Source organism: Salvelinus fontinalis, chromosome 3, assembly GCF_029448725.1.
Source record: "Salvelinus fontinalis isolate EN_2023a chromosome 3, ASM2944872v1, whole genome shotgun sequence".
In the NCBI taxonomy this organism is placed as follows: Eukaryota; Metazoa; Chordata; class Actinopteri; order Salmoniformes; family Salmonidae; genus Salvelinus; species Salvelinus fontinalis.
The window spans coordinates 65,366,838-65,383,918 of NC_074667.1; the positions used below are offsets into that span (position 1 = coordinate 65,366,838).

Below are 17,081 nucleotides of genomic sequence, written 5' to 3' on the forward strand. Positions count from 1 at the left end.
ATGGTGGTGTAGCTGAGGCTGGGCCTAGTCATGCTATAGATGGTGGTGTAGCTGAGGCTGGGTCTAGTCATGCTATAGATGGTGGTGTATCTGAGGCTGGGTCCAGTCATGTTATAGATGGTGGTGTAGCTGAGGCTGGGTCTAGTCATGCTATAGATGGTGGTGTAGCTGAGGCTGGGTCTAGTCATGCTATAGATGGTGGTGTAGATGAGGCTGGGTCAAGTCATGCTGGTGGTGTAGCTGAGGCTGGGTCTCGTCATGCTACAGATGGTGGTATAGATGAGGCTGGGTCTAGTCATGCTATAGATGGTGGTATAGATGAGGCTGGGTCTAGTCATGCTATAGATGGTGGTGTAGATGAGGCTAGGTCTAGTCATGATATAGATGGTGGTGTAGATGAGGCTGGGTCTCGTCATGCTATAGATGGTGGTGTAGATGAGGCTGGGTCTAGTCAGGCTATAGATGGTGGTATAGATGAGGCTGGGTCTAGTCAGGTTATAGATGGTGGTGTAGATGAGGCTGGGTCTAGTCATGCTATAGATGGTGGTGTAGATGAGGCTGGGTCTCGTCATGCTATAGATGGTGGTGTAGATGAGGCTGGGTCTCGTCATGCTATAGATGGTGGTGTAGATGAGGCTGGGTCTAGTCAGGCTACAGATGGTGGTATAGATGAGGCTGGGTCTAGTCAGGTTATAGATGGTGGTGTAGATGAGGCTGGGTCTAGTCATGCTATAGATGGTGGTGTAGATGAGGCTGGGCCTAGTCATGCTGGTGGTGTAGATGAGGCTGGGTCTAGTCAGGTTAAAGATGGTGGTGTAGCTGAGGCTGGGCCTAGTCATGCTATAGATGGTGGTGTAGATGAGGCTGGGTCTAGTCAGGTTATAGATGGTGGTGTAGATGAGGCTGGGTCTAGTCAGGTTATAGATGGTGGTGTAGATGAGGCTGGGTCTAGTCATGCTATAGATGGTGGTGTAGATGAGGCTGGGTCTCGTCATGCTATAGATGGTGGTGTAGATGAGGCTGGGTCTCGTCATGCTATAGATGGTGGTGTAGCTGAGGCTGGGCCTAGTCATGCTGGTGGTGTAGATGAGGCTGGGTCTAGTCATGGTATAGATGGTGGTGTAGATGAGGATGGGCCTAGCCATGCTATAGATGGTGGTGTAGATGAGGCTGGCTCTAGTCATGCTATAGATGGTGGTGTAGATGAGGCTGGGTCTCGTCATGCTATAGATGGTGGTGTAGCTGAGGCTGGGCCTAGTCATGCTATAGATGGTGGTGTAGCTGAGACTGGGTCTCGTCATGCTGGTGGTGTAGATGAGGCTGGGCCTAGCCATGCTATAGATGGTGGTGTAGATGAGGCTGGGCCTAGCCATGCTATAGATGGTGGTGTAGATGAGGCTGGGCCTAGTCATGCTATAGATGGTGGTGTAGCTGAGGCTGGGTCTCGTCATGCTATAGATGGTGGTGTAGATGAGGCTGGGCCTAGTCATGCTATAGATGGTGGTGTAGCTGAGGCTGGGTCTAGTCATGCTATAGATGGTGGTGTAGATGAGGCTGGGTCTTGTCATGCTATAGATGGTGGTGTAGCTGAGGCTGGGTCTAGTCATGCTGTAGATGGTGGTGTAGATGAGGCTGGGTCTCGTCATGCTATAGATGGTGGTGTAGATGAGGCTGGGTCTCGTCATGCTGGTGGTGTAGATGAGGCTGGGTCTAGTCATGCTATAGATGGTGGTGTAGCTGAGACTGGGTCTCGTCATGCTATAGATGGTGGTGTAGCTGAGGCTGGGTCTAGTCATGCTATAGATGGTGGTGTAGCTGAGGCTGGGTCTAGTCATGCTATAGATGGTGGTGTAGCTGAGGCTGGGCCTAGTCATGCTGGTGGTGTAGCTGAGGCTGGGTCTAGACATGCTATAGATGGTGGTGTAGCTGAGGCTGGGCCTAGTCATGCTATAGATGGTGGTGTAGCTGAGGCTGGGTCTAGTCATGCTATAGATGGTGGTGTATCTGAGGCTGGGTCCAGTCATGTTATAGATGGTGGTGTAGCTGAGGCTGGGTCTAGTCATGCTAGAGATGGTGGTGTAGCTGAGGCTGGGTCTAGTCATGCTATAGATGGTGGTGTAGATGAGGCTGGGTCCAGTCATGCTGGTGGTGTAGCTGAGGCTGGGTCTCGTCATGCTATAGATGGTGGTGTAGATGAGGCTGGGTCTCGTCATGCTATAGATGGTGGTGTAGCTGAGGCTGGGTCTAGTCATGCTATAGATGGTGGTGTAGATGAGGCTAGGTCTAGTCATGCTATAGATGGTGGTGTAGATGAGGCTGGGTCTCGTCATGCTATAGATGGTGGTGTAGATGAGGCTGGGTCTAGTCAGGCTACAGATGGTGGTATAGATGAGGCTGGGTCTAGTCAGGTTATAGATGGTGGTGTAGATGAGGCTGGGTCTAGTCATGCTATAGATGGTGGTGTAGATGAGGCTGGGTCTAGTCATGCTATAGATGGTGGTGTAGATGAGGCTGGGTCTCGTCATGCTATAGATGGTGGTGTAGATGAGGCTGGGTCTAGTCAGGTTACAGATGGTGGTATAGATGAGGCTGGGTCTAGTCAGGTTATTGATGGTGGTGTAGATTAGGCTGGGTCTAGTCAGGTTAAAGATGGTGGTGTAGCTGAGGCTGGGCCTAGTCATGCTATAGATGGTGGTGTAGATGAGGCTGGGTCTAGTCAGGTTATAGATGGTGGTGTAGATGAGGCTGGGTCTAGTCAGGTTATAGATGGTGGTGTAGAAGAGGCTGGGTCTAGTCATGCTATAGATGGTGGTGTAGATGAGGCTGGGTCTCGTCATGCTATAGATGGTGGTGTAGATGAGGCTGGGTCTCGTCATGCTATAGATGGTGGTGTAGCTGAGGCTGGGCCTAGTCATGCTGGTGGTGTAGATGAGGCTGGGTCTAGTCATGGTATAGATGGTGGTGTAGATGAGGCTGGGCCTAGCCATGCTATAGATGGTGGTGTAGATGAGGCTGGGTCTCGTCATGCTATAGATGGTGGTGTAGCTGAGGCTGGGCCTAGTCATGCTATAGATGGTGGTGTAGCTGAGGCTGGGCCTAGTCATGCTGGTGGTGTAGATGAGGCTGGGTCTAGTCATGCTATCGATGGTGGTGTAGCTGAGACTGGGTCTCGTCATGCTGGTGGTGTAGATGAGGCTGGGTCTTGTCATGCTATAGATGGTGGTGTAGCTGAGGCTGGGTCTAGTCATGCTATAGATGGTGGTGTAGATGAGGCTGGGTCTCGTCATGCTATAGATGGTGGTGTAGCTGAGGCTGGGTCTAGTCATGCTATAGATGGTGGTGTAGCTGAGGCTGGGCCTAGTCATGCTGGTGGTGTAGCTGAGGCTGGGTCTAGACATGCTATAGATGGTGGTGTAGCTGAGGCTGGGCCTAGTCATGCTATAGATGGTGGTGTAGCTGAGGCTGGGTCTAGTCATGCTATAGATGGTGTATCTGAGGCTGGGTCTAGTCATGTTATAGATGGTGGTGTAGATGAGGCTGGGTCTAGTCATGCTATAGATGGTGGTGTAGATGAGGCTGGGTCTAGTCAGGTTATAGATGGTGGTGTAGATGAGGCTGGGTCTCGTCATGCTATAGATGGTGGTGTAGCTGAGGCTGGGCCTAGTCAATCAATTTCAATCAATCAATTTTATTTTATATAGCCCTTCGTACATCAGATAATATCTCGAAGTGCTGTACAGAAACCCAGCCTAAAACCCCAAACAGCTAGAATGCAGGTGTAGAAGCACGGTGGCTAGGAAAAACTCCCTAGAAAGGCCAAAACCTAGGAAGAAACCTAGAGAGGAACCGGGCTATGAGGGGTGGCCAGTCCTCTTCTGGCTGTGCCGGGTGGAGATTATAACAGAACTATGCCAAGATGTTCAAAAATGTTCATAAGTGACAAGCATGGTCAAATAATAATCATGAATAATTTTCAGTTGGCTTTTCATAGCTGATCATTAAGAGTTGAAAAACAACAGGTCTGGGACAGGTGGCGGTTCCATAACCGCAGGCAGAACAGCTGAAACTGGAATAGCAGCAAGGCCAGGCGGACTGGGGACAGCAAGGAGTCACCACGGGCGGCAGTCCCGATGCATGGTCCTAGGGCCCAGGTCCTCCGAGAGAAAGAAAGAGAGAAGGAGAAAATTAGAGAGAGCCAAGATTTTCAAAATGTTCATAAATGACAAGCATGGTCAAATAATAATCAGGAATAAATCTCAGTTGGCTTTTCATAGCCGATCATTAAGAGTTGAAAACTCTTAATGATCATGCTGGTGGTGTAGATGAGGCTGGGTCTAGTCATGGTATAGATGGTGGTGTAGATGAGGCTGGGCCTAGTCATGCTATAGATGGTGGTGTAGATGAGGCTGGGCCTAGTCATGCTATAGATGGTGGTGTAGATGAGGCTGGGTCTCGTCATGCTATAGATGGTGGTGTAGCTGAGGCTGGGCCTAGTCATGCTATAGATGGTGGTGTAGCTGAGGCTGGGCCTAGTCATGCTGGTGGTGTAGATGAGGCTGGGCCTAGTCATGCTATAGATGGTGGTGTAGCTGAGGCTGGGTCTAGTCATGCTATAGATGGTGGTGTAGATGAGGCTGGGTCTAGTCATGCTATAGATGGTGGTGTAGATGAGGCTGGGCCTAGTCATGCTGGTGGTGTAGATGAGGCTGGGTCTAGTCATGCTGGTGGTGTAGATGAGGCTGGGTCTAGTCATGCTATAGATGGTGGTGTAGATGAGGCTGGGTCTAGTCATGCTATAGATGGTAGTGTAGCTGAGGCTGGGCCTAGTCATGCTGGTGGTGTAGATGAGGCTGGGTCTAGTCATGCTATAGATGGTGGTGTCGCTGAGGCTGGGCCTAGTCATGCTGGTGGTGTAGATGAGGCTGGGTCTTGTCATGCTATAGATGGTGGTGTCGCTGAGGCTGGGCCTAGTCATGCTGGTGGTGTAGCTGAGGCTGGGTCTAGTCATGCTATAGATGGTGGTGTAGATGAGGCTGGGTCTAGTCATGCTATAGATGGTGCTGTAGATGAGGCTGGGTCTCGTCATGCTATAGATGGTGGTGTAGATGAGGCTGGGTCTCATCATGCTGGTGGTGTAGATGAGGCTGGGTCTCATCATGCTGGTGGTGTAGATGAGGCTGGGTCTAGTCAGGCTATAGATGGTGGTGTCGATGAGGCTGGGTCTAGTCATGCTATAGATGGTGGTGCGATGAGGCTGGGTCTCGTCATGCTATAGATGGTGGTGTAGATGAGGCTGGGTCTCGTCATGCTGGTGGTGTAGATGAGGCTGGGTCTCGTCTTGCTGGTCATGTAGATGAGGCTGTGTCTAGTCATGCTGGTGGTGTAGCTGAGGCTGGGTCTAGTACGGTTATAGATGGTGGTGTAGCTGAGGCTGGGTCTCGTCATGCTATAGATGGTGGTGTAGATGAGGCTGGGTCTAGTCATGCTATAGATGGTGGTGTAGCTGAGGCTGGGCCTCGTCATGCTGGTGGTGTAGATGAGGCTGAGTCTAGTCATGCTATAGATGGTGGTGTAGATGAGGCTGGGCCTAGTCATGCTGGTGGTGTAGATGAGGCTGGGTCTAGTCATGCTATAGATGGTGGTGTAGATGAGGCTGGGTCTAGTCATGCTATAGATGGTGGTGTAGATGAGGCTGGGTCTAGTCATTCTATAGATGGTAGTGTAGCTGAGGCTGGGCCTAGTCATGCTGGTGGTGTAGATGAGGCTGGGTCTAGTCATGCTATAGATGGTGGTGTCGCTGAGGCTGGGCCTAGTCATGCTGGTGTTGTAGATGAGGCTGGGTCTAGTCATGCTATAGATGGTGGTGTCATGCTATAGATGGTGGTGTAGATGAGGCTGGGTCTCATCATGCTGGTGGTGTAGATGAGGCTGGGTCTAGTCATGCTATAGATTGTGGTGTAGATGAGGCTGGGTCTAGTCATGCTATAGATGGTGGTGCGATGAGGCTGGGTCTCGTCATGCTATAGATGGTGGTGTAGATGAGGCTGGGTCTCGTCATGCTGGTGGTGTAGATGAGGCTGGGTCTCGTCTTGCTGGTCGTGTAGATGAGGCTGGGTCTAGTCATGCTATAGATGGTGGTGTAGCTGAGGCTGGGCCTAGTCATGCTGGTGGTGTAGATGAGGCTGGGTCTCGTCATGCTATAGATGGTGGTGTAGATGAAGCTGGGTCTAGTCATGCTATAGATGGTGGTGTAGATGAGGCTGGGTCTAGTCATGCTATAGATGGTGGTGTAGATGAGGCTGGGCCTAGTCATGCTATAGATGGTGGTGTAGATGAGGCTGGGCCTAGTCAAGCTTTAGATGGTGGTGTAGATGAGGCTGGGTCTAGTCATGCTTTAGATGGTGGTGTAGATGAGGCTGGGTCTAGTCATGCTGGTGGTGTAGATGAGGCTGGGTCTAGTCAGGTTATAGATGGTGGTGTAGATGAGGCTGGGTCTAGTCAGGTTATAGATGGTGGTGTAGATGAGGCTGGGTCTAGTCAGGTTATAGATGGTGGTGTTATTGAGGCTGGGTCTAGTCAGGCTATAGATGGTGGTGTAGATGAGGCTGGGTCTAGTCAGGTTATAGATGGTGGTGTAGATGAGGCTGGGTCTAGTCAGGCTATAGATGGTGGTGTAGATGAGGCTGGGTCTAGTCAGGTTATAGATGGTGGTGTAGATGAGGCTGGGTCTAGTCATGCTGGTGGTGTAGATGAGGCTGGGTCTCGTCATGCTATAGATGGTGGTGTAGCTGAGGCTGGCTCAATGAGATGGATGCTCCCAGCTCCTTCTTTGGTTTGGAAAGACAGAGCGGTGAAGCCAAGGTTGTGCATTGTCTACGGCTGTCGGATGGGCGGGTGACCTCTGTGTTGGGGGAGATGCGGGAGCTGACTTTTATACTGAGTTGTATAGGGCAGAACTGTATGATCCTGTGTGTACTCAGGTTTTGTTTGCAGAACCCTATCAATCAATCAAGTTTATTTTATATAGCCCTTCGTACATCAGCTAATATTTCGAAGTGCTGTACAGAAACCCAGCCTAAAACCCCAAACAGCAAGCAATGCAGGTGTAGAAGCACGGTGGCTCGGAAAAACTCCCTAGAAAGGCCAAAACCTAGGAAGAAACCTAGAGAGGAACCAGGCTATGAGGGGTGGCCAGTCTTCTTCTGGCTGTGCCGGGTGGAGATTATAACAGAACATGGCCAAGATGTTCAAAATGTTCATAAATGACAAGCATGGTCAAATAATAATCAGGAATAAATGTCAGTTGGCTTTCATAGCCGATAATTAAGAGTTGAAAACAGCAGGTCTGGGACAGGTAGGGGTTCCATAACCGCAGGCAGAACAGTTGAAACTGGGACAGCAGCAAGGCCAGGTGGACTGGGGACAGCAAGGAGTCATCATGCCCGGTAGTCCTGACGTATGGTCCTAGGGCTCAGTTCCTCCGAGAGAGAGAAAGAAAGAGAGAAGGAGAGAATTAGAGAGAGCCAAGATGTTCAAAATGTTCATAAATGACAAGCATGGTCAAATAATAATCAGGAATAAATGTCAGTTGGCTTTTCATAGCCGATCATTAAGAGTTGAAAACAGCAGGTCTGGGACAGGTAGGGGTTCCATAACTGCAGGCAGAACCCTAAGTTCTCTCTGGCACAAAGGGACGAAATGGACATTCCCCTCTCTATCCCTCCATGAATATTCTAACCTGCCAGCTAACGTTGTCATTGTTGTTTTGTTGTGTTGTCCAGAGTGTGGCTGTGTGAATGGAGAGTGTAACAGCGGTCCCGATGGGAACGGAGAGTGCTACTGCCAGCCTCCGTACACTGGGCCCAGGTGTGATCAAGGTAACCCCGCCCTCCTTTACACCAGAAACATGAATTGGGCTTGTGCCCCAAATAACACCCTATCCCCTAAATAGTCCACTTATTTTGGCCAGAGCTCTATGGGTCCTAATCAAAAGTAGTGCACTATAGGGAATAGGATGGCATTTGTGATGCAGGCCAGATATAGTCCATTGATATTGACCCTTACAAAAAAAAGACATGATTTCACATGTAAATGTGCTTTTTTGGAAGACCTCACGTGTTTTTGGAACACCTCACGTGTTTTTGGAAGATCTCACGTGTTTTTGGAACACCTCACGTGTTTTTGGAAGATCTCACGTGTTTTTGGAACACCTCACGTGTTTTTGGAAGAGCTCATGTGTTTTTGGAACACCTCACGTGTTTTTGGAAGATCTCACGTGTTTTTGGAACACCTCACGTGTTTTTGGAACACCTCACGTGTTTTTGGAAGATCTCACGTGTTTTTGGAACCCCTCACGTGTTTTTGGAAGAGCTCATGTGTTTTTGGAACACCTCACGTGTTTTTGGAACACCTCACGTGTTTTTGGAAGACCTCACGTGTTTTTGGAAGATCTCACGTGTTTTTGGAACACCTCACGTGTTTTTGGAACACCTCACGTGTTTTTGGAACACCTCATGTGTTTTTGGAAGACCTCACGTGTTTTTGGAAGATCTCACGTGTTTTTGGAACACCTCACGTGTTTTTGGAACACCTCACGTGTTTTTGGAAGATCTCATGTGTTTTTGGAACACCTCACGTGTTTTTGGAAGAGCTCACGTGTTTTTGGAACACCTCACGTGTTTTTGGAAGATCTCACGTGTTTTTGGAACACCTCACGTGTTTTTGGAACACCTCACGTGTTTTTGGAAGATCTCACGTGTTTTTGGAAGAGCTCACGTGTTTTTGGAAGAGCTCACGTGTTTTTGGAACACCTCACGTGTTTTTGGAAGACCTGCTCACGTTTTTTCACTTATGTAGTTTCATGTTACCACATGTTGTTTTACATGTTGTCACGTTATCACATTGTCTTCAAATAAGATCACATGTGATTACATAAAACCTTTTGGAAGATTTCACATGTGAAATTCATGTATTTTTTAAAAGGGAAAACCAGTTTTCACCGTGTTCTGGACCAGACAAACTTTCAAAAAATAAAATCAATTGTTTGATGATTGTCATCTTGTTCTCATTTAGTGATCTCATTTAGTGATCTCATTTAATGATCTCATTTAGTGATATATTTTAGTGATCTCATTTAGTGATCTCATTTAACGATCTCATTTAACGATCTCATTTAATGATCTCATTTAGTGATATATTTTAGTGATCTCATTTAACGATCTCATTTAGTGATCTCATTTAGTGATCTCATTTAATGATCTCATTTAGTGATATATTTTAGTGATCTCATTTAGTGATCTCATTTAACGATCTCATTTAACGATCTCATTTAATGATCTCATTTAGTGATATATTTTAGTGATCTCATTTAACGATCTCATTTAGTGATCTCATTTAGTGATCTCATTTAGTGATCTCATTTAGTGATCACATTTAGTGATCACATTTAGTGATCTCATTTAGTGCTCTCATTTAGTGATCACATTTAGTGATCTCATTTAGTGATCTAATTTAACGATCTCATTTAGCGATCTCATTTAGTGATCACATTTAGTGATCTCATTTAGTGATCTAATTTAACGATCTCATTTAGCGATCTCATTTAGTGATCTCATTTAGTGATCTCATTTATTGATCACATTTAGTGATCTCATTTAGTGATCTCATTTAGTGAAAGGTACTTCAGTAGGTTGGTGTCTACTGATGATGTGTATTGTGTTTCCTCCAGTCTCTGCTGCTTGTAAGAACTGCAGTGCCTACTCCCACTGTAAAGGAGTGGTAGAGAACGCCGTGTGTCAATGTCTTCCTGGGTTTCACAAGACTGGAGACCGTTGCTCAGGTAACAGAGATCATAGATATCACTAGGGTTACAAAATTCTGCTAACTTTCCCAAAATTCATAGGTTTTCAAGAAATGCCACTTTGAAGGTTCCCGGAACAGGAGGAAATTAATCAAATCAAATGTATTTATAAAACCCTTCTTACATCAGCTGATATCTCAAAGTGCTGTACAGAAACCCAGCCTAAAACCCCAAACAGCAAGCAATGCAGGTGTAGAAGCACGGTGGCTAGGAAAAACTCCCTAGAAAGGCCAAAACCTAGGAAGAAACCTAGAGAGGAACCAGGCTATGAGGGGTGGCCAGTCCTCTTCTGACTGTGCCGGGTGGAGATTATAACAGAACATGGCCAAAATGTTCAAATGTTCATAAATGACCAGCATGGTCAAATAATAATAATCAGAGTGGTTGTCGAGGGTGCAACAGGTCAGCACCTCAGGAGTAAATGTCAGTTGGCTTTTCATAGCCGATCATTGAGATTATCTCTACTCCTGCTGTATCTAGAGAGTTGAAAACAGCAGGTCTGGGACAGGTAGCACGTCCGGTGAACAGGTCAGGGTTCCATAGCCGCAGGCAGAACAGGTGAAACTGGAGCAGCAGCACGGCCAGGTGGGCTGGAGACAACAAGGAGTCATCATGCCAGGTAGTCCTGAGGCATGGTCCTAGGGCTCAGGTCCTCCGAGAGAAAGAGAGAAAGAAAGAGAGAAAGAAAGAATTGGAGAGAGCATACTTAAATTCACACAGGACACCGGATAAAACAGAAGAAATACTCCAGATATAACAGACTGACCTTAGCCCCCCGACACATAAACTACTACAGCATAAATACTAGAGGCTGAGACAGGAGGGGTCGGGAGACACTGTGGCTCCATCCGACGATACCCCCGGACAGGGCCAAACAGACAGGATATAACCCCACCCACTTTGCCAAAGCACAGCCCCCACACCACTAGAGGGATATCTTCAACCACCAACTTACAATCCTGAGACAAGGCCGAGTACAGCCCAGAAAGATCTCTCCCACAAAGAAATATGTGTAACGGTGTAGCTTCCGTCCCTCTTCTCACCCCTACCTGGGCTCGAACCAGGGACCCTCTGCACACATCAACAACTGTCATCCACGAAGCATCGTTACCCTTGCAGAGCAATGGGGAACAACTACTTCAAGGTCTCAGAGTGAGTGACTTCACCGATTGAAACGCTATTAGAGCGCACCCCGTTAACTAGCTAGCCATTTCACACCGGTTACATAAGCAGGAAGTCCGCAATCCCCCACCAGACTGGTTGTCACTGATCTTACTATGCATGCTGTGTAGACGAAGTAACATATGATTTCACTATTACATTGACGAGTGTTGAAGACATTTTAGCCCTGTTCTTCATTGTTATTTAGGTCAATGTTTTCTATTTAACTTATTCACCTTAAACTTGGAAGCCAAATTATTATATTACATTCTATTCTGCTCTGTTCTATTGTGTTCATTTGTACTCTGTTCTATCCTGTTGTGTTCTATTCTGCTCTGTTCTATTCTGTTATATTCTGTTCTGATCTGTTCTATTCTGCTCTGTTCTGTTCTATTCTGCTCTGTTCTGTTCTATTCTATTCTGTTCTATTCTGTTCTGTTCTGCTCTGTTCTATTCTGTTCTATTCTGCTCTGTTCTGCTCTGTTCTGTTCTATTCTGTTCTGTTCTGCTCTGTTCTATTCTGCTCTGTTCTATTCTGTTCTGTTCTGCTCTGTTCTATTCTGTTCTATTCTGCTCTGTTCTGCTCTGTTCTATTCTGTTCTATTCTGTTCTGTTCTGCTCTGTTCTATTCTGTTCTATTCTGTTCTGTTCTGCTCTGTTCTATTCTGTTCTATTCTGCTCTGTTCTGCTCTGTTCTGTTCTATTCTGTTCTGTTCTGCTCTGTTCTATTCTGTTCTATTCTGTTCTGTTCTGCTCTGTTCTATTCTGTTCTATTCTGCTCTGTTCTATTCTGTTCTGCTCTGTTCTATTCTATTCTGCTTTATTCTATTCTGTTCTGCTCTGTTCTATTCTGTTCTATTCTGCTCTGTTCTATTCTGCTCTGTTCTATTCTGCTCTGTTCTGTTCTATTCTGCTCTGTTCTGTTCTATTATATTCTATACTATTCTATTCTGCTCTGTTCTATTCTGCTCTGTTTTTTCTGCTCTGTTTTTTTCTGCTCTCTCTGCTCTATTCTATACAATTCTGTTCTGTTCTGTTCTATTCTGCTCTGTTCTGTTCTATTATATTCTATACAATTCTATTCTGCTCTGTTCTATTCTGCTCTGTTCTGTTCTATTATATTCTATACTATTCTATTCTGCTCTGTTCTATTCTGCTCTGTTCTATTCTATTCTGCTCTGTTCTATTCTATTCTGCTCTGTTCTATTCTGCTCTGTTCTATTCTGTTCTGCTCTGTTCTATTCTGCTCTGTTCTATTCTGCTCTGTTCTATTCTGTTCTGCTCTGTTCTATTCTGCTCTGTTCTGTTCTATTCTGCTCTGTTCTGTTCTATTATATTCTATACTATTCTATTCTGCTCTGTTCTATTCTGCTCTGTTTTTTCTGCTCTGTTTTTTTCTGCTCTCTCTGCTCTATTCTATACAATTCTGTTCTGTTCTGTTCTATTCTGCTCTGTTCTGTTCTATTCTATTCTATACTATTCTATTCTGCTCTGTTCTATTCTGCTCTGTTATTTTCTGCTCAGGTCTATTCTGTTCTATTCTATTCTGCTCTGTTCTGTTCTATTCTGCTCTAATCTAGTCTGTTCTATTCTGCTCTGTTCTATTCTATTCTGCTCTAATCTATTCTGTTCTATTCTGCTCTGCTCTGTTCTATTCTATTCTGCTCTGTTCTATTCCGTTATATTCTGCTCTGTTCTGTTCTATTCTGCTCTAATCTATTCTGTTCTATTCTGCTTTATTCTATTCTGTTCTATTCTGCTCTGTTCTGTTCTATTCTGTTATTTTCTATTATATTGTGTTCTATTCCATTCTGTTCTATTCTGCTCTGCTCTGTTCTATTCTATTACGTTCTATTCTATTCTGCTCTGTTCTATTCTATTCTATTATGTTCTGTTCTATTCTGCTCTGTTCTATTATGTTCTATTCTATTCTGCTCTGTTCTATTCTATTCTATTCTGCTCTGTTCTATTCTGTTCTATTGTATTCTGTTCTATTCTGCTCTGTTCTATTCTATTCTGCTCTGTTCTATTCTATTCTGCTCTGTTCTATTAAATTCTGCTCTGTTCTATTCTATTCTGCTCTGTTCTATTCTATTCTGCTCTGTTCTATTAAATTCTGCTCTGTTCTATTCTATTCTGCTCTGTTTTGTTTTATTCTACTCTGTTCTGTTTTATGACATTCTCTTCTATTCTGTTCTACTGTGTTTTCTGCTTTGCTGTGCTCCCCTCTGATTTACTCTCTTCTATTCCATTGCATAATTTAAAATGTTATGTTATTTGTTATTTCTTTATTTCTTTATTTCCCAGGTGTTTGTTCAGCTAAGCAGTGTGATGTGAATGCGGACTGTTCTTGGCTGGGGGGGCGGGTGTTCCAGTGCCAGTGTAAGGCAGGTTACAAGGGGGATGGCCGGATGTGTGTTCCCATCAACCCATGCGATGAGGACAACGGAGGCTGTCCTCGCAATTCCACCGTCTGTATTTATACCAGCCCTGGCAAGGTGAGTCTGTGTCTATACCAGCCCTGGCAAGGTGAGTCTGTGTCTATACCAGCCCTGGCAAGGTGAGTCTGTGTCTATACCAGCCCTGGCAAGGTGAGTCTGTGTCTATACCAGCCCTGGCAAGGTGAGTCTGTGTCTATACCAGCCCTGGCAAGGTGAGTCTGTATCTATACCAGCCCTGGCAAGGTGAGTCTGTATCTATACCAGCCCTGGCAAGGTGAGTCTGTGTCTATACCAGCCCTGGCAAGGTGAGTCTGTGTCTATACCAGCAGGGTTAGTCTGTCTATACCAGCAGGGTTAATCTGTCTATACCAGCAGGGTTAGTCTGTCTATACCAGCAGGGTTAATCTGTGTCTATACCAGCAGGGTTAGTCTGTGTCTATACCAGCAGGGTTAGTCTATGTCTATACCAGCAGGGTTAGTCTATGTCTATACCAGCAGGGTTAGTCTATGTCTATACCAGCAGGGTTAGTCTATGTCTATACCAGCAGGGTTAGTCTATGTCTATACCAGCAGGGTTAGTCTATGTCTATACCAGCAGGGTTAGTGTGTGTCTATACCAGTAGGGTTAGTCTGTGTCTATACCAGTAGGGTTAGTCTGTATCTATACCAGCAGGGTTAGTCTTTATCTATACCAGCAGGGTTAGTGTGTGTCTATACCAGCAGGGTTAGTCTGTCTATACCAGCAGGGTTAGTCTGTCTATACCAGCAGGGGTAGTCTGTGTCTATACCAGCAGGGTTAGTCTCTGTCTATACCAGCAGGGTTAGTCTGTCTATACCAGCAGGGTTAGTCTGTCTATACCAGCAGGGGTAGTCTGTGTCTATACCAGCAGGGTTAGTCTCTGTCTATACCAGCAGGGTTAGTCTGTCTATACCAGCAGGGTTAGTCTGTGTCTATACCAGCAGGGTTAGTGTGTGTCTATACCGGCAGGGTTAGTCTCTGTCTATACCAGCAGGGTTAGTCTGTCTATACCAGCAGGGTTAGTCTGTGTATATACCAGCCCTGGCAAGGTGAGTCTGTGTCTAAACCAGCAGGGTTAGTCTGTCTATACCAGCAGGGTTAATCTGTCTATACCAGCAGGGTTAGTCTGTCTATACCAGCAGGGTTAATCTGTGTCTATACCAGCAGGGTTAGTGTGTGTCTATACCAGTAGGGTTAGTCTGTGTCTATACCAGTAGGGTTAGTCTGTATCTATACCAGCAGGGTTAGTCTTTATCTATACCAGCAGGGTTAGTGTGTGTCTATACCAGCAGGGTTAGTCTGTCTATACCAGCAGGGTTAGTCTGTCTATACCAGCAGGGGTAGTCTCTGTCTATACCAGCAGGGTTAGTGTGTGTCTATACCAGCAGGGTTAGTCTGTCTATACCAGCAGGGTTAGTCTGTGTCTATACCAGCAGGGTTAGTGTGTGTCTATACCAGCAGGGTTAGTCTCTGTCTATACCAGCAGGGTTAGTCTGTCTATACCAGCAGGGTTAGTCTGTGTCTATACCAGCAGGGTTAGTGTGTGTCTATACCAGCAGGGTTAGTCTCTGTCTATACCAGCAGGGTTAGTATGTGTCTATACCAGCAGGGTTAGTCTCTGTCTATACCAGCAGAGTTAGTCTGTCTATACCAGCAGGGTTAGTCTGTCTATACCAGCAGGGTTAGTCTGTGTCTATACCAGCAGGGTTAGTGTGTGTCTATACCAGCAGGGTTAGTCTCTGTCTATACCAGCAGGGTTAGTCTGTCTATACCAGCAGGGTTAGTCTGTGTCTATACCAGCAGGGTTAGTGTGTGTCTATACCAGCAGGGTTAGTCTCTGTCTATACCAGCAGGGTTAGTCTGTCTATACCAGCAGGGTTAGTCTGTGTCTATACCAGCAGGGTTAGTGTGTGTCTATACCAGCAGGGTTAGTCTCTGTCTATACCAGCAGGGTTAGTATGTGTCTATACCAGCAGGGTTAGTCTCTGTCTATACCAGCAGAGTTAGTCTGTCTATACCAGCAGGGTTAGTCTGTCTATACCAGCAGGGTTAGTCTGTGTCTATACCAGCAGGGTTAGTGTGTGTCTATACCAGCAGGGTTAGTCTGTCTATACCAGCAGGGTTAGTCTGTCTATACCAGCAGGGTAAGGCTGTGTCTATACCAGCAGGGTTAGTCTGTGTCTATACCAGCAGGGTTAGTCTCTGTCTATACCAGCAGGGTTAGTCTCTGTCTATACCAGCAGGGTTAGTCTGTGTCTATACCAGCAGGGTTAGTCTGTGTCTATACCAGCAGGGTTAGTCTGTATCTATACCAGCAGGGTTAGTCTGTGTCTATACCAGCAGGGTTAGTCTGTGTCTATACCAGCAGGGTTAGTGTGTGTCTATACCAGCAGGGTTAGTCTGTCTATACCAGCAGGGTTAGTCTGTCTATACCAGCAGGGTAAGGCTGTGTCTATACCAGCAGGGTTAGTCTGTGTCTATACCAGCAGGGTTAGTCTCTGTCTATACCAGCAGGGTTAGTCTGTGTCTATACCAGCAGGGTTAGTCTGTATCTATACCAGCAGGGTTAGTCTGTGTCTATACCAGCAGGGTTAGTCTGTGTCTATACCAGCAGGGTTAATCTGTGTCTATACCAGCAGGGTTAGTCTGTCTATACCAGCAGGGTTAATCTGTGTCTATACCAGCAGGGTTAATCTGTGTCTATACCAGCAGGGTTAGTCTGTCTATACCAGCAGGGTTAGTCTGTCTGTACCAGCAGGGTTAATCTGTGTCTATACCAGCAGGGTTAATCTGTGTCTATACCAGCAGGGTTAATCTGTGTCTATACCAGCAGGGTTAGTCTATGTCTATACCAGCAGGGTTAGTCTATGTCTATACCAGCAGGGTTAGTCTATGTCTATACTAGCAGGGTTAGTCTGTCTATACCAGCAGGGTTAGTCTGTGTCTATACCAGCAGGGTTAGTCTGTGTCTATACCAGCAGGGTTAGTGTGTGTCTATACCAGCAGGGTTAGTCTGTGTCTGTTAGTGCTGAGTGATTTAACCAAAATGTCAGTTACTTTTATTTTGTTCTTAAAAGAATTGACCAATGTAGGCTCAATTTTTTTGAATTCAATGACTACCATGACAATAATCTATTGCGTTTGTACTTGCCTGGAGATGGATTGATTAGAGAAGGATGTAGCAGTTGCTTCACAAGGTATCTCTAACTGAAAATACATGATCCATTTATCGATAGTTGGTATTCAGCAGTCATGTAAATATGCCTTATTTAATTTGAAGAACAACTAAAATAGTGAGTTGTCAGACAGCAGCTCTATAGAGATGAGACGATCACTCAGACAGCAGCTCTATAGAGATGAGATGATGACTCAGACAGCAGCTCTATAGAGATGAGGCGATGACTCAGACAGCAGCTCTATAGAGATGAGATGATGACTCAGACAGCAGCTCTATAGAGATGAGACGACGACTCAGACAGCAGCTCTATAGAGATGAGACGATGACTCAGACAGCAGCTCTATAGAGATGAGATGATGACTCAGACAGCAGCTCTATAGAGATGAGACGATGACTCAGACAGCAGCTCTATAGAGATGAGAC

General features: G+C 45.9%; 1 protein-coding gene across 1 annotated transcript in view; it reads left to right on the plus strand.

The window, feature by feature from the left end:
* The window catches only part of stab1 (stabilin 1), a 174,734-nt gene that overhangs the window by 19,259 nt on the left and 138,394 nt on the right, over positions 1-17,081 (plus strand). Inside the window, exons 5-7 of the mRNA XM_055917813.1 lie at positions 7,782-7,877; positions 9,728-9,838; positions 13,328-13,518. Coding sequence (XP_055773788.1) covers positions 7,782-7,877; positions 9,728-9,838; positions 13,328-13,518 — 398 coding nt within the window. The remainder of the gene's footprint in view (positions 1-7,781; positions 7,878-9,727; positions 9,839-13,327; positions 13,519-17,081) is intronic.